Source organism: Muscardinus avellanarius, assembly GCF_963383645.1.
Source record: "Muscardinus avellanarius genome assembly, chromosome: 4".
Taxonomy (NCBI): Eukaryota; Metazoa; Chordata; class Mammalia; order Rodentia; family Gliridae; genus Muscardinus; species Muscardinus avellanarius.
This window is the reverse complement of record NC_137789.1, coordinates 146,712,255-146,734,808: the sequence shown is the minus strand read 5'-3', so window position 1 is coordinate 146,734,808 and position 22,554 is coordinate 146,712,255. Positions and strand designations below refer to the sequence as shown.

General features: G+C 40.3%; 1 protein-coding gene across 1 annotated transcript in view; it reads right to left on the bottom strand.

Moving 5' to 3' along the window:
* Positions 1 to 17,781, bottom strand: part of TRUB1 (TruB pseudouridine synthase family member 1) — a gene marked incomplete at both ends in the record, with an annotated part of 43,077 nt that extends 25,296 nt beyond the window's left edge. Inside the window, 3 exons of the mRNA XM_080693622.1 lie at positions 4,025 to 4,080; positions 11,504 to 11,602; positions 17,505 to 17,781. Coding sequence (XP_080549748.1) covers positions 4,025 to 4,080; positions 11,504 to 11,602; positions 17,505 to 17,781 — 432 coding nt within the window. The remainder of the gene's footprint in view (positions 1 to 4,024; positions 4,081 to 11,503; positions 11,603 to 17,504) is intronic.
* Positions 17,782 to 22,554: the final 4,773 nt, after the last annotated feature.

The window sequence follows — 22,554 nt, the reverse complement described above, 5'->3', positions numbered from 1 at the left end:
AGAACCATAATCTGTCATTCAATATCCCTTATTGTACAAAATTCTTTCTCACTTTAAGCCCAGAGAAACTCTGTCTCTTCCTTAGAGAACTAGCATGCTTTCTCTTTCTGAATAAGTGTTATATTCTCCCCATAGCACCAGAAATCACACATAGGAATGAAACAGGAAAAAATGAAATTAACTGTACTCAAGGTTTCCAACAGAACTTGCTTGGGTAAAATTGATGTATCTACAGGTCAGGAAGATGAAGAAATCTAACAGGCTTGGAATGCAGGGGAGAAAGGATGTGGTGACAGATGAAATACTCAGCAATACTCACACGACTGAGTAGTGTCTGCACAGAAGGCACCGACTAAAGAAAATGTAGATGTTTTTTTACACACGTTATACACATAAACCCAAAAGCGCATATTGTGGAAAAAATGAGGTTCAAGAGAAACATGATCATTGTTCAAACAAAGGCTACTGTAAGACAGAAGGCAAGCTAATGAGGACCCCTAGGCAGGGACTCGTCTTAACCTTTAAACTCTGACCTGAATTACTCAGGAGGCTGGAATAGTCTCTGGTCTTCACAGACAGAAGCAAAATAATCTGATGGCCTAAAAACTTTATTTAAAAGGCTAGCACTCCACCACTAATTGGTAGTCACTGTAGGAAGTGGCACTATGCTAAGAGAAATTCTCAAGATATTTATTGATTCTGCAGAAAAATTGTTAGTCCATGTTCAATGAGCAATGCCTCCAATTAGGACTTGCTGGTGAGGGAAGGAATTATCATAATAAATACTGAAATCTACCATGCAAAAATGAAATATGTATACTCTTGAAGCACCTGCACCCAACATACACTACAAGTGTCATTTTTTTAGGAATACTGTAAAAATTTTTTTAGGAATAAGTAAAAATTCATCTGTAGAGCTAGAAAGTGAAAACAGAGTGAACATTAGGTCAGTCCTAAGTTAGAAGGCTACTTTCACCTATATTTTTAAAATGAAATAGAAGGAAAAACAGCAAAAGTACATCATATACAGGGATAAAGTTGTTTAATGAAACTTGGCTGATTTTTAAATATATATGTGTATACAGGGTCGTAATATAAAATGAATTTTGGCTATGGGTCTTGGTCAAAAAAAAACAAACTTTGAGTCACTAGATAAGATGATCTCTAAGACTTTCCCTAGTCCTAAAAACAAACAAGGAAAAACTATTAGAGCAATATTCGTTAATAGTTTTTAACTACTTTTGAAAAAAAAAGTCATTCTTCAACATACTTAAAGGTAAAATTTAAATGACTGAATGCTTTCAAAAAATACATAATATGGCCAGGCGTGGTGGCGCACGCTTGTAATCCCCGCGCTTGGGAGGCTGAGCCAGGAGGATCGCACAGGTTCGAAGCCAGCCTCAGCTACTTAGTGAGGCTCTCGGCAACTCAGTGAGACCCTGTTTCCAAACAAAGTATAAAATAGGTCTGGGAGTATAGCCCAGAGTAGAAAAGCTCATGGGTTCCATCCCCAGTACCACACCAAAATAAAATATAATAATAACAGTACAAAGATAAAAATGTAATACATAAACAGCTAGCAAGACAATGATGCCTATTTTTGAAATGTAAAACACTCAAGAACTATGTTTCTATAGCAAGATGTACTTGGGATATTCTATTTATGTACAGTCATACAAGGACACCCGATTTCACTGTATGACAGCTTTCTTAGATGAATAGCAAAACAGGTTGGTAACAATTTAAAACCACAGCCAGTGATATATGTACATTTTCAGAGATAATATTTCTGCAAATATGCCTGGAATTTACAAGTAGAATACTTCAGTAACATATAATATGTTGTATGGGTCATGGTTTGGGGAAAAGGGTGAATAACAAATATTTCAATGAACTCAACAGAATTTATCCTGGGGAAACAAACCCAGAGTCCTTAATATAAGTATATCTTTGTGTTTTTAATATAACAGGGACTTGTTTTCTGTAGGGATTTTAGAAAACACCAACAAATATAAAAAATGAAAATAAAAATCATCCATATATTGCTGCTATTTTGGAGTTAAGAAATAAACATTAAGCAACTGGCAATAAACCTGTATGAAAAGCAGATTCTAAACTCTGTCAAGGGAAACACAAATGCTTCCATTCTAACGCAAGTTTTGTGTTCTGTGATTTTTTTTTTTTTTTTTTTTTTGTGGTACTGGGGTTCCTGGAAGCCGGTCTATCTCCGGGCTACACTCCCAGACCTATTTTATTTTTGGAAACAGGGTCTCCTTAGCCAGCGCGGCTGGCTTCGAACCTGCGCGATCCTCCTGTCTCTGCCTCCCAAGTGCAGGGATTACAAGCGTGCGCCACCACGCCCGGCCTGTGTTCTGTGATTTTTTCAACACCGATATTTTTAAGATTAAAGAGCGAGCCACACTGAAATTTTTCATTTATCTAAGACACTCAGATCCTTCAACTAAAAGGGTTTATGCCCAGTGGTAAGTCCAAGGATTTCAGAAAATGAAGGCATGTTTAGCTCACTTAGCACCTTGACACTGCCCTAACACTAATTACACTTTACAAAAGTCACCAATCAGTCTGCGATGAACTGGAAAGTCTTTTAAATAATCTTTGGCTACTGATTTTTTTTTAAGGAACAATGAAGACAAAAATCAATTTACCAACTCCTGATACCACTTTTAGAGCATGGGTTTCAAAACAAATAACAAGCCGGGCGTGGTGGCGCACGCTTGTAATGCCCGAGCTTGGGAGGTGGAGACAGGAGGATCGCGCAGGTTTGAAGCCAGCCGTGCTAGCTTAAGAGACCCTGTTTCCAAATAAAAATATTAAATAGGTCTGGGAGTGTAGCTCGGAGGTAGAAGGGTTCCATCCCCAGTACCACCAAATTAAAAAATAAAAATAAAAATAATAATAATAATAATAATATAGTAGTAATAGTAACAATAATAACAATAACAATAACAATAACAATAATAATAATAATAATAATAATAATAATAATAATAAACAAGCTTGTCCAGGAACCTGTTGACATTCTTCTCTCCCAACTGGTGTATTAATCTTCCTTCCCGGGCACTTCCACTGGCCTCGAGCTCCAGCCGCTATAACCACGCCTAACAGCTAATTAAATCACCCATATTATTCTCTTTTAGAGCTGGAAAACACTACTACCTGTTCCTAGGGAGGCCAACCACTGTGACACCCAACTGCTCCGCCGCCGTGCCTTCCACCAGCCCACGGCCTGAAACAGTCCCTAGGTTTCCAGCCTCTCTTGCCTCTGAATCTTCCTCTTTCTCTCAAGTACTTAAAAAAGTACTTTTGAATCTAGTTGAAGCTACTTTCACAGATAAACAATAAAACTTATATTGGCACCAGTCTATTCTTTAGTAAGCATTTGATAACTACTGAGCAAAGCAGGTTTTTGTTAAAAAGCCCATGGTTTACAAAGTGAAATTGTTTTTATAAAAATTCCAAGGTTAAAATAGTTGGCCAATAAATTCATTATCTATAAGATCCCATTCATTTAAGAAACAATTATGTTTTAAAAATCTAAGATGTGTGTATGTGTGTGTGTGTGTGTGTGTGTGTGTGTGTGTGTATTTTGTACTGGGGATGGAACCCATGGGCTTTCTACCTCCGGGCTACACTCCCAGACCTATTTTTATATTTTATTTGGAAACAGGCTCTCATTAAGTTGCTGAGAGCCTCACTAGGTAGCTGAGGCTGGCTTCGAACCTGCATGATCCTCCTGTCTCAGCCTCCCAAGTACTGGGATTACAAACATGGACCACCACACCCAGCTATCTAAACAATAAATTTTTTAAATCCTAGGCACTGCAAATTTTGCTTCTCTAATATGTTTTCAATTCAATAGTTCAATCTCAGTTATGCTTCTAGCCACTAACAGGAATGATCCTTTCCATGAAATTTATAGTTTGTTTTTTAATTGATAAAATTCAGTGTGTAGTCATTAAGAAAAAGTGAGAGGAAAAAGAAAAAAATATTCCAGTATTCTTACCTTGGACCCTGACAACATACTGGTCAACATTTTTGTTCCCCTTCCAATTCCAACCACTACAAATCAAAGAAAAAAATATTATGACACTCTATTCCGAAAACCAGGTTTTTAAATTGCCTACATGTTTTGGACATAATTTCCTGGCCTGTGTAACATGAAGTTGGAAAGAGTATATATTTAACATAATTGGAGGGCTCTTATTACTCCAATCAGTTGAAGGTCATGCAACTAGATGGGAAAGAAACCTTTTCTGCCAATTCTCAAAGCATTATCCACTACAGAAACCTCAACCCAGCCAATTAGATAAAGTTGTTTTAGAACAAACTCAAAGGACTTGGTGGGTTTTCTATGGAGCACCAAAGAAAAGCACGGTACAATTAGCCACGTTCAAGGGGTATGATGAAATCTTGACAGAATTCATTACTAGACAAAGCGAAAGCCATCATCATAGCTAATGAACCATTTAAAAGATGATTAGTGCTTGGCAGCATACAATCAAAAGAGACATATAACAAATCAACTCAACACAAAGGAAAACGCAGGCCGAAACGAGGGCAGAGGCAATGCGTTTCAACACAGGACAACTATTAAGTACAAGGGCCTACCTTCTCTCCAACTTCAAACATTATTTATCCTTACAACAACACATTTCACCAGGTGGCTTGAATTAATCATTCTTCCCTTAACAGCAGACACATTTCTATAAGAACTGGTGCGTTTGCCATCAACGAGTATGATCGTGTATAAGAACACAATTTAACCACACAATTCGGAATTTGGAAGAAACAAGAAGAGACGACTGGTAAATTTTTAAAAATCATCAATATTTATAGCAGACATCATCCATTGAGTTTATCATGCATCTAGCTCTATTCTTTTTTTTACATCCATTCAAGTTTCACTGCCTTTCATTATCTCTAATTCTTGTAACGATCCTACAAAGTTATATGATGATCCCTTTTTTACAGACGAGGAAAACGAGGCAGAGAGACTAGGACTTTGCACAGCACTCACAACTAACACACGGTGCAGTTAAGATTCAAGCCAGCTGGACGTGGTGGCACGCACTTGTACTCCCAGGGCTTGGGAGGCTGAGACAAGAGGATTACAGGTTCCAAAGCCAGCCTCCGCAACTTATTTGGGAACGAGGACTCACTAAGTTGCAACTAAGTGAGACCTTGTTTTCAAATAAGAAATAAAATTAGGCCCGGGTGTAGCTTGGAGGTAGAATGCCTCTGGGTTCCATCCCTAGTGCCCCCCAAAATTAGAAATTAGAAAGAAAGAAATTCAAGCCAAACTACTTGCCTCTTCACTCCCCCAGCACCTTCCTCACCGAGGCTTGCGTCCCACCACCACCAGCCTAACCCCCTGTGACCTCGACTGTTCTACATCCTACCCCTTCCTTTCCCAAATCATACCACTTCATAACCGCATTTTGTTGAAACCCCATTTCCCACACTACGAAGCCCCCACAACCCTTAATCGGGTTCCAACTGCTGGAGTACCAACTCTTCAGGACTCAAATCCATCCTTCAAAGCCCAGCTCAAACCCCAACACATTCATAAAGTCTACTCCAAATCCCGGCTACACTTGACCCTTCGCATCGATCCTTCATGTCCAGAGTTAGGTTAGTTCCAGAACTAAGATACAGAGCTGCCTGCCTGCCTTCAGTATGCTGTCAAGGCACACCACCCTTCACACGGCAGGACTTGTTGCTATGCTTCGCTCAAGCATTCAGAGTTGTGAACACACCTGGAGCGACAAGCATGTTCTACAGAAGGAACTGCACAATTCATCCTAAAATGAAAGAAACACTGGATTTATCAACCAGAGGAGATAAAAAGCAGGCTGACATGTTTGACTTCATCATGGTTGAAATGCTGAACTGATAATGGGATATGAATTTGTGGGGGGGGGTACTGGGATTTAAACTCAGGGGCAGCCTACCTCCAGGGTATACCCCCAATCCTATTTTTTTTTTTTTTAATTTGGAAACAGGGTCTCGAGCCTCAACCTGCAATCCTCCTGTCTCAGTCTCCCAAATACTGGGATTACAAGCGTGTGCCACCATGTCCAGCTCTGAATTAACTGATCCAGAATGATGAAATTTAAAGGAAGACATCTTAGATTTCCCTTATTTTATATCTAAGAAAGATCAAGTCTCATGAAAGTTAGGAGATTAACGAAAGTAAAATTTGGTAATATATAAGTGGTATGTTGAAAATTATGTAGAGTTGGGACCCAGCCAACCAGCAACCCAGCAGCTTTTCATTCAAGGATTGAATAAAAATTCAGTGAATAGATTCCTGAACAGAAATTTTACTTAATTTAGATTTCCTCCTTTGATCATTCAAAATTCTACTCAGTACTTGTTATAGAGGCACAGAGATAAATATGACCGGGTTTTAATGCTAGTAAGAGAGACAGATATTAACAAAAAGTAAGAGATCAGGTGGCACATGCTTGTAATCCTAGTAGTTGGGGGCTAAGACAATGGATCATAGGCTTGAGGCCAACCTCAGCAAACTAGGCCTGTTTCAAAATAAAAAGTAGGGCTGGGGATATAGCTCTGAGGCAGGACGCCCCAGATTTAATCCCTAGTAACACACACACACACACACACACACACACACACACACACACGAGAGAGAGAGAGAGAGAGAGAGAGAGAGAGAGAGAGAGAAAGAGAAAGCGCGCGCACGTGCAGAATGGACAAAGTTTTACATCAGCAACAAATAAAAGTGGGCGGCTTTCAACTTGGCAGAACCTGGAAAGGTCATTAAGGTGACAAAAGAAATGATCAGTTTGTATGAAAAGAAAAGCCTACTCTGAAAGCAGGTGCTTAGAGGTGGCTCAGGGTTTTGGGCAATTTCACAATTACTACCCTTTCTCTAACTTTCACATTTTCTGTGTTCATTCAAGTGATATATATAGTCCCCAAACCAATCTAGTGTCCTAGATCCCTTTTCTAAAATCATAAAGGTACAACTGTTTATGGTGACAGCCACTTAAGGACTATCCGTGCACTTCCAAAGCTTCTACCCTACCACCATTTATCCAATCCTTTTACTTTACCTCCCACCTTAATCTTTCCAATTCTAGGAGCCCAGCTTGATAATCCAAACAAAGAAAAGGTCCTAAGATGCTCCTCGCAAAATCAGTTCCATTAACAAAATTCTGATGATAACTTCGATGACTTCAGGTGGGGAAATGGTTAAATAAATTGTTTTTACTTTTATACATCCATTAAAAATAATGTTTACAAAAAGTTTTAATTAACATAAAAATGTTTAAGTTATAATAAGTAAAAAAATACAGAATTTTAGAAATACATGAGTAGACCTCAATTTTTTAGATCTGCATAGAAAAAAAGCTAAGAGAAAATTAGCAAAAATGTTTAACAGTGATTATTGGCAGGTGAAAAAAATAAATAATTTTTACTTTTAATTTTGCTTTTTTATTTCCAAAATGTCTTTTTTGTACTTTTAAAATCTCTACAGTTAAAAAACATTTTTAAAGCAGTATATCAAAATTTAGTTTTCATCTTAAGTGATATATGATGAAATGGAAGTTTCTTTTGAGACTGCAAAAAATAATCAACTCAGTGGCTTAAAACAATATAAACGTTTTCCTTTTTCTGAGCTACACCCCCAGCCCTATTTTTATTCTTTATTTTGAAGTAGAGTCTCACTGAGTAGCTGAGGCTGGCTGTGAACCACAATCCTCCTGTCTCAGCCTCCCGAATGCTGGGATTACAAGTGTGAGCCACCACACTCCGCAATATAAACTTAACATACAGTTCTAGAGGTCAGAGTCTGAAATGGTCTTCATAAGGCTAAGAGAATTATTATTTTTTTATTATTTTTATTTTTGAAACAGCGTCTCACTGAGTTGCTGAGTTGCAGAGTTCACAATCCTCAGGTCTTGGCCTCCTGAATGCTGGGATTACAAGCATGCGCCACCACGCCCAGCTAAAGAATTACCAAGTGCTACTTATGTGGAAATAAGTCCAGGGACTGGCGTGGCTGCGCTCTTTCCTGGAGTCCCCAGGGGAGAACCCTTCTTGGCGGATCCCTAGGGGGATTTTCTTGTCTTCTCCAGCTTCTACTGCTCACACTCTTTAGCTTACAATCTCCTTTATTTTCCAAAGCCAGCAACCACATGACAGTAACTCTGCTTCCATAGCCACATCTCTGACTCTCTGCTGCCTCCTTTTCCACTTCTAAAGACCCTCTGATTACATTGGGCCACCTGGAAATTCCAGGATGATCTCTTTAAATCATCTGATTAGCAATATTAGTTCCATTTGCAACCTTGATTCTCCCTTGGGTTGTAACCCAACATATTCATAAGTTCTTAAGGCGAGGATATGAACATTTTTTAGGGGGCTATGATTTTGCCTGCCACAGCATTTTGGAACATTTTACAAGCTCTCTTGTAACTTTGTTATAGGACAGAATTATAAACCTGAATTCAGATTATACTCTTAAATTGTCAACTAAATTCTTAAATCTGTATCATTAAACATTACAAAGGAAAAAAGTGATAAAAACAATATAAAATATAAAAAGTAAAAGCATACTTTTATACAAGTCCAGTTTTGTTTTTAAAAAGGCATTTATAGAGCATTTCACAGGGAAAAGTGTAAAACATTTTAATAAATCTTTGAGAGTTATGACAAATATATCCAGACAAGTAATGAATTTCCCAGGATGTGTATAGTTAAATAGCCACTAGTCGGTATAAAAACCCACTGCTGACTCCAGTCCAGTGCTTACTTCATCATACAATCAAAATCAAAATCAACTTCTCCCAAGTTTCCATAATAGCCAGACAACAAATATTGCTTTTTAAACTTTATTTCTCATTGGAAACCACAAACAGAAAAAAAAATACATATATATTTGACATATGAACATGTTATGTCATCAGAGAAGTTCCTCTGGGACAAATGAAGCCTGAAAATACAAAATTATTTCCAATACAATTCTCACACATACAAATCTCAACCCCTTATTAATACTAAAATGGAAGCTTCGACAAGATCTCTCAGACTCAGGATAATACACTATTTCATTCACTGCTTCTAGTATCACTAATACTGCTTTTAGTATCACTATTTGCTGCTTTTAATATCATTATTTACTGCTTTTAATATCACTATTTTCTGTATACCAATGAGGAACAACTACCAGAAATTAATATAGTTGGTCTAATCAGCAGCAGATCTTATCCTTTCTTTTCTTGTCTTTTTGGTGCCGTGCCTTGGAAAATGGTAGAGTAGAATGGCTAGATCAAACAGGCTTGATTCCAGAGCCAACTACAATCCACTCGGAGAGGTGACCTGGAAGGCTAAACTGAGAACTGGGAAGCCACTTGTGAGATTGGTGCAAGGACTGCCGTGGCTCCTGGTAAATCCTGCAATGGGCAGAGGGCACAGAGGCAGGAGAGGCGGCACTGGTCCCTCAAGCCAGGGCAGAGGCTTTGGAACTGAGCTGTCCCACTCCAGTGCTGACACTCACTATGACAATGGGCTTGTTACTCTATCTCTCTGAATCTTTGTTTCTTTTTCTGGAAAATAGGAATAATAATAATAATAATAATAATAATAATAATAATAATAATTTCTACTTTATAGGTCATAATAAGAATTAAAGTGTATAACTTCTGAATGCCCTAGGTCAACACCTCTTACATAGTAAATGTTCAGTAACTGAGATCATTAGTTATTATAAGAAAAATAATTTTTGGGGGGGTGGTACTGGGGTTTCTGGAAGCCCTTCTACCTCCAGGCTACACTCCCAGACCTATTTTTATATTTTTATTTGGAAACAGGGTCTCTTAAGCCAGCGCGGTTGGCTTCGAACCTGCATGATCCTCCTGTCTCAGCCTCCCAAGCGCGGGGATTACAAGCGTGCGCCACCATGCCCAGCAGAAAAAAATGATTTTAAATTGTCAGAATATGACTGTTCAAGTTCTTTAATGCAGGAAAATGGCCTTTTTTCATTACTCTTCCCATTTTAACCTCAAGTAAAGATACTTATGCCACCATGATTAAATAAAGTCTATAATTTCAGGAAATGCAAAATCATATATTGTTTGTAACTTTCTTGAAAATTATCATTTTGTTCACCAGTTTTACCTTTTTCTTTTTTTAAGAAGCACTCATTGTCTTTGGACAGGTCAAGGTAGGGTTTGTTGTTATCCTTTTCTATCTAATATTAATTGTAATAAAATGGGTTGGAGACTGAACCATAATATTTTACAAATCATGAGTCACAACCCATGAGTGCACCATGGAATCAATTCAATGGGTTATGATCAATATTTAAACACAATATCAAATAAAACAGAACATGTAAAAAGATGTCATTTCACAAAAAGTTATTTACAGCATGGGGGGAAGTTGATGGGAGGTCCCAACGTATATATTCCTATAACTATAGACGCAGTTACAAAGTAACTTTTCATAGTATACCCTACCTAGCCTATCGGTACACACCTTAGCAGCCCATAAAAAAGTTCTTCAGAACTTCTATAAGATTAGGAAAAAAAGAAAGAAGATAGAATAAAAAAAAGATGGATATTTCCCCCTCAGTCAGTTCTACCAGTTTTTCTTCTAACAGCAGCAAAATAGTCAACAGATAGGTCTCCAGGTAAAGATGGCTTCCCCTCAACCACTCTTGGGTGTAGGCCCTAGAGAAAGCTGACCTCAGAGATTAGATATAGGCAGAAAAAAGAGCTGCACACCTTGTCTGTAGTCCCCTTGACCATCGCACACTCAAAAAAAAAAAAAAATGGCTAAGATTTATAATTCATGTAGTAACATACCACTAGATCATGGGGGGGAAAGACTGGAAAGACCCATAAGCAGGCTACCTGATTTTCTTTCCCTTTTATGAGAAAAAAAAAAAAAAAACACTTCCGCTTGTTCCTTTCTCCAACAATGAAAACAGCAGTAACGTGTGCAATGCCTCTCTCACGGAAGCGCATCAGAAACTCAGTGCACAAATTATTGAAGGGCCAGGGGACGGTCACCCGGGCACCCTCTGCCTTTGTGGTGGGAAATTCCTGGAAGGAAACCAGAAGTTTACGCAAACAACTGAGAGCAAACCATCCTTATCAGATAGGGAAGGGTGGGAATACTCCCCAAATCCAAAGACCAGCCGAGGTCAAGCTTTACAAGCAGGCCTCTCTCAAGACAGCAATTTCAGGCCCGCTGTGTTAACTGTTTTCTGCACAGATACAGCCCTTTTCTCCAAGTTCTCTCCACGCAAAAGAGTGGCAGCTTCCAATAACCTTGCGTACTTTGTACCACTAACGGGCTTCTTTAGCAGACAACACCATAATCCAGTAGAACTGAAGCATTCCAAAGTAGGCTGCAATGGCGGGGCTTTGGCCAATGTAATTTGCATTCAACCAATCTTAGTTTCTGACTTTAAGGGACAGTCCCATTAAATATTCTTCAAATCTCTTACCCAAAACTCCTCGGGCTGCACTGTCTAGAGTTCCTCCATGACCAATTTTCAAAGTCTGCTTTTTCCTCTTGGTCCATTCTGGAGAAGGCATTCCAGCTTCTGAAAGAAAATGGGATAAAACAATAATATTAACTACCAAGACAAGAGAAGTAAAACCTCCATAAATAGGGGGCGATGGGATGGCATATCCAAAACAGGTGTTATGCAAACTTAACATATGAAGACTATGACCACATCACTACAAAGAAAAGATTTTTAAATGTACACACTCCCTCAATTACAAAAAAAAAAAAAATAGTATTCCAAACTTAGGTGTCTAGAAATTACAATGATAAAATATAAGAAAAAATGTTTTTAAAAAGTGGGTAAAGAAGATAACCCACAAAAATCTAGTGAATTCCTGGTAGTAGTGGGCTGTTAGAGAATGAGGAAAAGAAGTTGATTTTTACACAGAAGGTAGTTTTAGGCAAGTGCTGTACCCCTGACGTACATCACCTATAGTGAGCTAGTTTTAAAAGTCCACATTGGAGGCTGAGACAGGAGGATAGCAGGTTCAAAGTCAGCCTCAGCAAGTTAGTAAGGCTCTCAGTGACTTTTTGAGACCCTATTTCCACATAAAAAAACAAAAAATTTAAAAATATAGGGCTGGAAGCCGGGCGTGGTGGCGCACGCTTGTAATCCCCGCGCTTGGGAGGCGGAGACAGGAGGATCACGCAGGTTCGAAGCCAGCCGCGCTGGCGTAAGAGACCCTGTTTCAAAAATATAAAAATAGGTCTGGGAGTGTAGCCCGGAGGTAGAAGGGCTTCCAGGAACCCCAGTACCACCACCAAAAAAAAAAAAAAAAAAAAAAAAAATAGGGCTGGAGATGTAACTCAGAGGTAGAATGCCACCAGTGTTCAATCCCCACAACAAACGCACGTGCGCACACACACACACACACACACACATACACATAGACACACACACACATTCTCATTTAGAAATTTTCATTTCTAAATCTCTTCCACTTGCTGGTGTTCTTCACTGGTATCTCCGACTACTGGATGTTGTGAGTACATCTCATTTGGGACTACTTCTAAGGACAGTGAGGTCTCAGACTACCTTCCTCTGCTGTCACCCTTTCCGAATCTAAACTTCCAGTTCATTAATAAAGCTAACTGCAAGAAAAGGTAATGTGGGAAACAGGTAATGGTTTGCCTCTTAACCTCTGAAAGCATTCAGATTTCTTTTTAACCCCAGCTTATCTCATCTTCCTGTCATAAAGATAAAGAGAAATAGTGCCAGGAAGTGCTTTGGAAAGTACAAAGCACTGTAAGTATGATGCTGTTGGTGGCATTAATAATAAACTGAGAGAATACTGGCTACTGGACGTCACACAAGAAGAGGAAAGAACAGGACAGCTGGAATGATCTCCATACAGGTCCCCTTCCCACCCCATCAAACCGAGGATCTAGAAAACAAAGCAAAAAGGAAATGAAAAAAACAAAAACAAAAAAACAATGGAGAATAGCCAGGCGTGGTGGTGCACGCTTGTAATCCCAGCACTTGGGAGGCTGAGACAGATGGATCCTGCAGTTTCGAAGCCAGCCCCAGCAACTTAGTGAGGCTCTCAACATCATAGTGAGACCCTGTTTACAAATAAAATATTAAAAATAAAAATAGGTCTAGGAGGCAGAAAGCCCCTGGGTTCCATCCCCAGTACCACAAAAAAAAGAGAGAGACAGTGGAAAAAAAAACAAGGGAAAATAAAGCAATCTCGGAAGTGGAGATTAAGTGGCCAACAGGATATGCTGGGTTGCTCAGTATCAAGGTTATATGGCAGATAGACAAAATAAAATTTTACGCAGAAAGGAGACGCATTGCGAAGAGGAGGAAAATAATATTTTAAAATCTGGAATCTTCAGTTAAGAGAGCTTTGTTGTTTTTAAGAAGTCGGGCCCACACTTAAAATAGGATGGCTCAGGAAATTCCTGAGGCGTTTAAAACCCGAGAGCTTCATCCTCCAGGGAGATCCTCAAAAGTCACACTTTTTGTTAACAGAGCCCCACACTCCACAGCCCTATCTCAGCTCCCGACTCCTAGCCCCCCAAAATTATCATCTTTTGTGAACCAAAAAGCTTCAAAACAGGAGCCTGCCATCCCATGTGACCTGTCCACCCCTTCTCTAGTAAGCCCTAGAAAGTAGAGCTCTGAGGAGCTCAGGGGTAATCTTGGGCCGTGCTGACCCATTGGGGCCATTCTGGGCCATTTCGTGAAGCTCATGGACACTCTGGGCAATGTTTTGAGCTCTTGGTCTCTCTCCCCACGGCCGCTCTTGCACTCTCTTGAGATGGCCCAAGTTTCCCTTGAAAGTGTATCCTTACTTTGCTTAAATTAGAACCTCCACCTTCATCTCTTGACTGGTGCAGTTGAAATTCTTTTTGCCACAGAAGCCAAGAACCCACGGAAGTTATTATGTTGTTAATGACAAACGCATAACCCCCGCCTTACTGAGTCAAATCTTAGTGTTACTCTGATTACAACATCCCTGTGTTTGGAGGAGCCCAGCTGTCTGCTTTGACATAAACCTCTCAACTTGGGCCTGGCTTTCCAACCCTTCACTGTTTCCTTACAATGCATCATAGATCTCTCATCTATGAATTTACTGAAATCTTTGGGGGGAACTCTGCATTTGATACTCCTTGGAGTACAAAGACAGCAAAAAATTACTGTCTTTTTCTGTGCCTAAATTTACCTCTCTTTGTACCAGTATTAGGAAGAGGCTTCAATTGTATTAATTTACCAGTATTGGGAAAGATTTTCAATTTTCAAAATATATCTTTGGTAGTAAAAAAAAGCCGGAGCTTCAGGAAAAGGGCTGCAGGATTCTAGGCACCGAGGGGGACTAGCAAGACAACAGAGAGAGTCCCAGGGCCTTTTTTTATCATAAAGATATTTCCCAAGGATGTGGAAGGATGCCATAAACCTTCAGGAAATCCCAGACGTTGATAATCATGGGAGGATGCCATAAACCTTCCAGAGATACTAGAATCCAGTGAGCAACTTAACACATTTTGGAGTGTAACAATAGGCGTAGGGGTCTGTGCCAGAGCCAGAGCTGCCCTCTCTTGCCCAGAGGGGGCAGATCTAGTCGGGTCAAAAGACTAGTTATAAGAATATTCTGTGTCTTGGAATCTTCGGTGACTTGTTTTGGGTCATCCCACTATGTCACTCTGTGGTGTAGTGCTTTACTCTAAGCTCTAGCATTCGTTCCCTCTTTCTAATGGTGCCATGACAGTTACAACCTGTATTTCTATCTCTGTAATAATAAACTCATTTAAGTTTGCAGTGAGTCCGGACTAGTGTATATCGATCCTAAGTCCAGGACAAGGACCCGTGGTTACGGGAATAGTTTCCAGGAGCCTAACGGAGGTCCCCGGGAACAGTTCCCCAAACCATAACAGTTCAAAACCGTAACAGTTCTAATTTGCTAACCTACTATCTATATTGGAATTTGGTTCATTCTACTGAACAAAATATTCATGTGTGAATATTTATGAAGGTCCTTTCTAATATTTTTCAGGTCTTGAAGGATTCAGACAGAGAAGATTGGAGATAATAGTTTGGCAGGAATCAATGTAAAGCACGCAATGTTAAAGGCCATGACCACTGACTGTGCTTCAAACAGTGCTTGTCAAATCGGCCGGCCTCAAAATGTATCTTAAAGAACTTTCCCAGGAAGCCGGGAGTGATGGTCCACACTTGTAATCCCAGCATTTGGGAGGCTGAGACAGGAGGATCACAGTTCACAGACAGCCTCAGCTACTTAGCAAGGCCCTTTGCAACTCAGTGAGACCCTGTTTCAAAATAAAGAATAAAAAATAGGGCTGGGAGTGTAGCTCAGCGGTAGAATGCCCCAGGTTCCATCCCCAGTATTGAAAAAACAAAAAACCAAGCAGGGTGTGGTGGCGCACACTGTAATCCCCACGCTTGGCAGGCTGAGAAAGGAGGATCGCACAGGTTCGAAGCCAGCCTCAGCTACTTAGTGAGACCCTGTTTCCAAATAAAGTATAAAATAGGTCTGGGAGTATAGCCCAGAAGTAGAAAGCCCCTGGGTTCCTCCCCCAGTACCACACTCACACAAAAAAACTTCCCCAGGTAATTCTGACAGTCAGTTAGAATGGGTAGCCCTACTAACTGGGTAGTTAGGTAGCCCTATTCAAATAAATATAGAATAGGCCAATCACAAGCATTATAGAAATGGGCAGTAATGAGATTTAGCAGCATCTGAATGAATGGTTTCCTGAAAATGACCTAATAACAGCTTTGAAACAATCAGTTTTAACCAAGTTTCAATAAGAAACTTCAGTTCTTGAAGGTAGATTAGCCAGAGGGTCAGGGTATGAGTTTGATTCTGTCAGAAACTTGTCTGAGAGAAGGAATAGTAATCATTACCTTAGGATCAAAAAAGCCAAAATTAGCTAACAAAGCAGGCCGAAGGAAAGCAGCAATTCTATGAAGGAAAAAAGGTTCTTTAATGACACCACAACACTTATCCCTAGTATAATTCCCTGCTTCAATGCCCCCTATGTGAACCATCCTTATAGACAACAAGTAAAATTTAACAAAAGAATGAGCAGGTGTAACACTAGAATGAAACATCCGTTAAGAATTTACCTATTTGCCAATACACCTGTAAATCTTTATTGTGTCAATCATAATTAACAAACTTCCTACCAAGATAATTTGATTTTGCATTTTAAAAAATCTGTTGTTTGCAAGGGGATACTAAGCAGTGTAAGAAGGTTCCTGGACTGGTCTAATGGCAAGACAGGCTAGGACCAAATTCTGAAGTGCCTTAACCTTAATAATTTTACCACTAAAGGCTGCAGAAATTATTAGCCTGTGTGCTCAGTTACCAGAATAGACAGTGTCTTTCATCGTTAGGACTCCGTTAGACAGCACAGATCTAGTTTAGTGTGGGTGTCCAATAAAACTAAGTTTCTTTGATACTACTATAGAAAATGATCTATTGGGCTGATAAGTCATAGACTACTTCAGGCTTTTCTAATATTTTCCCAGTGTATATGAACAGACAATGCCCTAAGAAATGTTATATTCTGTGTGCTTCAAAACATGGTCTATAGGTGCCTTACACTAGACTCCTGAGAGTAACTGTTAGAAATATGATTTCTTAAAAATTCTCTAGACCATCACTCTGGGAAGGCAGAAATTTGGAACCTGCATCTGCATAAAAAACTTTTAAATAATTCTTATACCTACTAAAATGTAAAAAAAACAAAAATTGTACTGTCTTGCTTAAGTATATCTACTTTACTAACTAACTATTTTTTTATGGTGGTTGAACTGTGATCTTCCTGTCTCAGCCTCCCAAGTGCTGGGATTACAGGCCTGAGTCACCACATCTGGCTTCTAATACATTTTAAAGAATGCAACTTTGAGATTGGACATGATGGCCCCAGGCTTGTAACCCCAGCATTTGGGAGGCTGAGACAGAAGGATCCAGGCTCACGGCCAACCTCAGCTACTTAGTGAGGCCCTCCACAACCTAGTGAGCTCGAAGGTAGAATACCCCTGGGTCCCATCGCCAGTACCTAAATAAAAAAAAAAAAAAGGAAAAAAAGGAAAAAAAGAATGCAGCTTTGGGGTCCAGAGCCAGAGCTTTCTTTGGGTGGAACGAAGCAAAGCTTAGAACCAAGCAAAGCTCCTGAAGGATCAAATTACCAAAAAAAAAAAAAAAAAAAAAATTGGTCCTGCGTACTCTACGGCAGAGATTTGTCGTGTATGACGGTTGTTTTACTTTTCCTCCCTGGAGAAGGACGGCAGTGTTGTCAAGAGTTCACAGTATTTCAGGTCCAAGCCCGAGATGCCCCAGATTTCCGTGCAGAGCTAATTCAGTGCTCCTTACCCTGCGCCTTCCTTTTTCTCTTAAGCCACAAGCATCGCAAGCAGCTCAGTCCCCTCGGACCGCTCGGCCTGTTCCCCACCCGGGCTGCAGTACCTGCCAGCAGCTTCTCCTTCAACCGATTCAGCAGCTCGGCTGAAGTGGGCCCTTTGGGCTTGTGCACCGCGAACACGCCGCTGAGGGACAGCAGCTTAGTGGCCATGGCGGTCTTGGCGACCCTGGCTTCGGATCCCGTCCTGGCCGCAGCCGCGACTGCAGCCGTGGCTGCCGACGTCGCCGCCGTGGCTTCCACTGTCGCCGGAGTTTCAGGGACTGGGGTTGTGTCTGCTTTCAAAGGCGACGTAGACACTAGAGCCAATTCAGCAGCTGCCATGCTTATACAGCCCAGACCTCAGAGCTACCGGGAGACGCGCGCTGATGACGCACAGGAGCGCGCCTGGCAGCGTCCTTCTCCCAGCTGTGCGAGCCCGAGGGATTGTGGGAATTGTAGTCCACGGCTTCCGGTACCCGCCCAGGGATTGCCGCGCTGTCTCCAGTATTCTGTAATCCTTTCTCCTTTCTTCCTGTGATTTGGAGACGTGATTTGGAGTTGCAGCTAAGTACCGATCCCAAACACAACGTTTGTACATTTTAGATGAGGGATATCTTCATATCCAGCCGGTACTCCCCTTTCATAACTGAAAGGACCCAACATCCAAGAATAGAAAACATCCTGAATTTTACTAATGCTTGTGACTATATCCACGGCTGCCTTGCCTCACGGTTTCGTGAGATTTATTGTGCCCTTGAGTTCACGGTTTAGAATTTAAATACACTCTCGGGTAATCCCAGAATAAAAATTAAAACAAACCTTAATGTAACCTATGTGTCACTGCTGTATCCTAAATGTAGGTGTGTAAATAAATATTTGGGAATCAATGAATGAATATTCTTCAATCTCCATCCCCAAAATAAAACAACCTGTAGGCTAAGGCACTGATAAATCACTTGGGCTTATTTTGTTACTTCTTGTGCACCCTCGTTCCTCTCTATCCACCCACGCCCCACTGCAATTCTTAGAAGTCTAAAATTTTAATCCTAACTCTTCTGGAGATTGCATTCCGTAGACACTTTGCTTGGATATGAAAGAGTACTGTTGAAACTCACAAAATTAAACTTCGTTCAATTTGAGACCATCTCTCTCTCTCTCCAAGGTATTCGATCCCCAACAAAGTTGAAGAATATTAGTTCACTCCTAGCACAGACTCAATGGAGAAAAAAAAAATTTCACTTGATTTGGCTCCATATACATTCAATAGTATTATGAATAGTGTGAGACAGATAAATTTGTCTTTATTATTTTCCCGTGTTTTCCTACTCCCACCTTTTCTCCTCATCATTCTCTTGGACATGAATATTTAGTGTGGTAATGATTCCTCTTAGCTGCTCAGAACCAGAGGATTCTTCTTTCAGTGGAGTCTCGTCAGACCTCAATTCTCCTCACGCTGCAGTGTGACATGTGTGGACTGCTGTCAATCAGCGAAATTGATCTGAGCCTTGGTGTCCAGGGTTTCTACTAGGGATCAACACCTGTGTGACTGACCTTAGGTACTCAGTCTATTTCCTAGGGGTCACACTGAAACAGTGACAGCCCAAGACCAAGACATACAATAGCATTCTTACCAGGCAGAATGTCCCAAAGGCTCTTAAGTTGTCTCCCAAGGGCCAGAAGAGGACCAATCTTCTTTGTTAAATGCATTCAAGTAGACCAAATGTACTGGGTTTACTTTACTGCGCAGTAAACAAGCTGGCAATGGAACCTGAGCCTTATCCCCCTTTTCCAAAGCCTTCTATAACCTCTGCCAAAATTCTTGAAGGAACAATAGAGAGTTAGTTCTGAAATTACTCCAGAAGACATACTTTAGCTAAATATTATTTTGCTGTTCAAAAGAAATTGAAGGTAGGTGCAACAAACTACAAATCATTAACCAGTCAAGATTCTAGAATAAGTGCCTAATAAGAAAGTTACTGTATAAAAAGGTAGTGGCGATCAAAAAAGCCAGAATGGTTTATTAATTCAACAAACATTTGTCAAGACTCTATTTTGTGTAAGGCAGTGGAAGTAAACAATCTTAATTTTTGTTTTCACAGAACCTGGAATTCAGCCCTAATGCATAGAGTTTCTACTATGTGCCATGTGTAAATAAAAGGAAGTTTCCTACCCTCAGAACTCCTTTTAAGCAAATTAGGTTGTACTAATTCAGCACCTCTTGATCAATTCACAAGACTGAAATGTGAAAGAAATCAGTAGCCCTTATTTATTTGTATTTAAGCAAGCTTTGACAAGTTTTATTATGATATTCTTTAGAGCAAGACAGTGAAATGTAGGTGTTGTAAGGAAAAGAAGATGGAATCATTTTTGAAGAAGGATGATTCTTACTGGATTCATGTCACTCAAAAGAGAGATTTCTAGGGTTGTGTAACAGGTAGCCTCTGGGACGCTGCCCTGACCAAAGTTTAGAGCATCATTAAGTTGGATGAAGATTTGGAAGGTATGCTTACATCATTTGCCATTGAGAAGAAAGTTAAGAAAAGAGAGGAGATGCATTTGAAGATGGAAAGAGCTTCCAAAAAAATATGTGCCATGGGTAGTGATTACCATGACCATTCATTGAACCCACATGTAATCCATTTTAGCACCTTGAGAAATATTATCATATTGAAAAGATGAGCAACTTGAGATCCAAAAAGGAATAAGCAGATTGCTGAAAGTCCAATAAATAATAAGTGGCAGTGAGATTTGTTGGGACCCAGGATTACCTGTGTGCAAGGTCCATAATCTTAGCCAGTATCCATAAAGATAGGTTGGAGAGCTAGTTTGAGTTTAAGTAAATTTTCACAGAGATGGACATTAAGTCTTGGAATATGAATACTAAAAAGCTAATTATTGAAGGCAGTTCCTAGAAAACATAATTTAGAATCAACCTAAATGAAACAGTTTTGGATTCAGTCTAGAATGGGCTGTGAGAGTTTTATGTAAATATAAAGGGGCAACCAGAACAGCTAATATAATCTTGGAAGTGATGGGAGAGTTATCATGTCTACTTGGGGATGGTATTATCAGGTACTGATAACATATCTCCTTTGCTCAATATTTTTTATTTTAGGTCTTTCACTGTCTGAAGATTTCTTGTCCTTTGTCTCCTCAGTTTGATAACAAGACAATATGATGAACTATCCCCAGGAAAGTATTTTGTGAACCAAGTGAAACTGCTACTTTTTTGTCAAAACATTTGAACATCAGCCATTTCAATCTAATATTAACATGTGATAGTAGTTTGATGTATTATTCCTCTAGGGGTATTTGCATTTTAGCCAAGAGACAGTGGTCTAGACTAAGAGAGAGGATACTTGACCTTATGAACATGGAAGCATTCTGGTGTTTGCCAAACCACACACTGTGCCCAGCCTACATTTTCATGACAATGTGTTCCATTAAGCTGCACCAATACTCCCTTCTGCCATTGTCAACTCAGTTTCATTCAAAGAAATCGACATTCCAATCTCTGCTGACTCAGAGATAGGAAGGCAAGTTCACTCCCAGCACATTCATTAGCTCACACAACACAACTCCACCATCAAACACCATACAACATGCTTCCATATTTATACATTAAAAGAGGCCATATGCCCTCCTCCCCCAACCTAGGAGCTCAGAGTAAAGCAAATGGGAAAAATTTAAAGAGCCAAGAGCTGGAAAAAAAGAGACACAGTACAGAAAGGTCTGGGATGATAAACAAATTTTACAATGGGTAGAATAAGAATACTTGAGGGGACTTCCGGGAAGATGGCGACAGAGAAAAGCGGGGCTTAAGAGCCCCGCTAACAACCAATCTCCATTACCACAAAATCAGCGCCTTTCATAGCCAGAAAACACCATCACCAGAGAAACAAAAAAATCACCAGGCTCCAGAGAGAAAGCGGTCTGAAAACAGAGCTCAGAGCCACAGAGGAGATACACCGGCCTCACACCCGAGGATGCGGCAGCAGCGCCATACTGCCGGCGGCAGCGGCGAGTTCACTGGACGGCTACAGCAAGCCGAGGTGAGCCGCTGTGGAACAGCCAGGTGGGATTTTTCAGCGCAGGGAGCATCTAAAGCTCCCAGGGGCTGAGCTCAGCACACACTGCAGGGACTCAGAGTAGAACTCAAAAACAAGAAGAAATAAGCCAGCCTCATGTCCGAGGACGTAGCAGCGGCGCCATATTGCCACCAGCGGCAGCAGCAGCGAATTCACCGAGTCCAGTACAGCTACATCTGTGAACTCAAGAACAGTGAGTCAAATTGCGGGCAACAGAGGAGAAATCCCAGTACTGTACTCCCTGGGACTTGACCCAATGGCGGAGTGGTGGTGGCAGATATATCACACCATAGGAGAACGTGCAACCTGGCACCCCCCACATAGTTTAAAGCAGCCTCTATCGACTCCCTGGGTCGGAGACTCTGTGATACAACCCAGGAAAGGTGCTTCGAAAAGAATTCAGAGAGAGCCAAAAAGAGATAAAGGATGCAATTAATGGAGTAAAGGCCTCAATTCAAAGCACAAACAACCGATTAGACAACATGGAGAACAGAATCTCGCTCTTAGAAGATGCTCATTCCAAAAATGAACGCATAGTTTCTAATCTAGAAAAAAAGATCCAACAGCAGGAATCTGACATTGAAGAAATATGGGCCCATTTTAAGAGAGCTAACTTAAGAATAATTGGAATAGAGGAGGGAAAAGAAAGTGAAACCAAAGGGATCAACAATCTCTTCAAGGAAGTAATAGAAAATTTTCCAAACATAGGGCAAGAGGTTGATACACAGGTCCAGGAAACTTATAGAACTCCCTTTAGACAGGATCGAAGAAGAGGATCCCCACGTCACATAATTGTCAAAATGACCAATGTGGAAGCCAAGCAGAGAATCTTAAAGGCAACAAAAACAAAGGGCCAAGTGACATTCAGAGGCAAACCAATTAGAATCACTCCAGACTTCCCAAACCAAGTCATGAGAGCCAGAAGGGCTTGGAGTAACATATTCTAAACTCTGAAAGAAAACAACTTCCAGCCAAAAATTTCCTACCCAGCAAAAATTTCTATCAAATTAGATGGAGAAATAAGAAG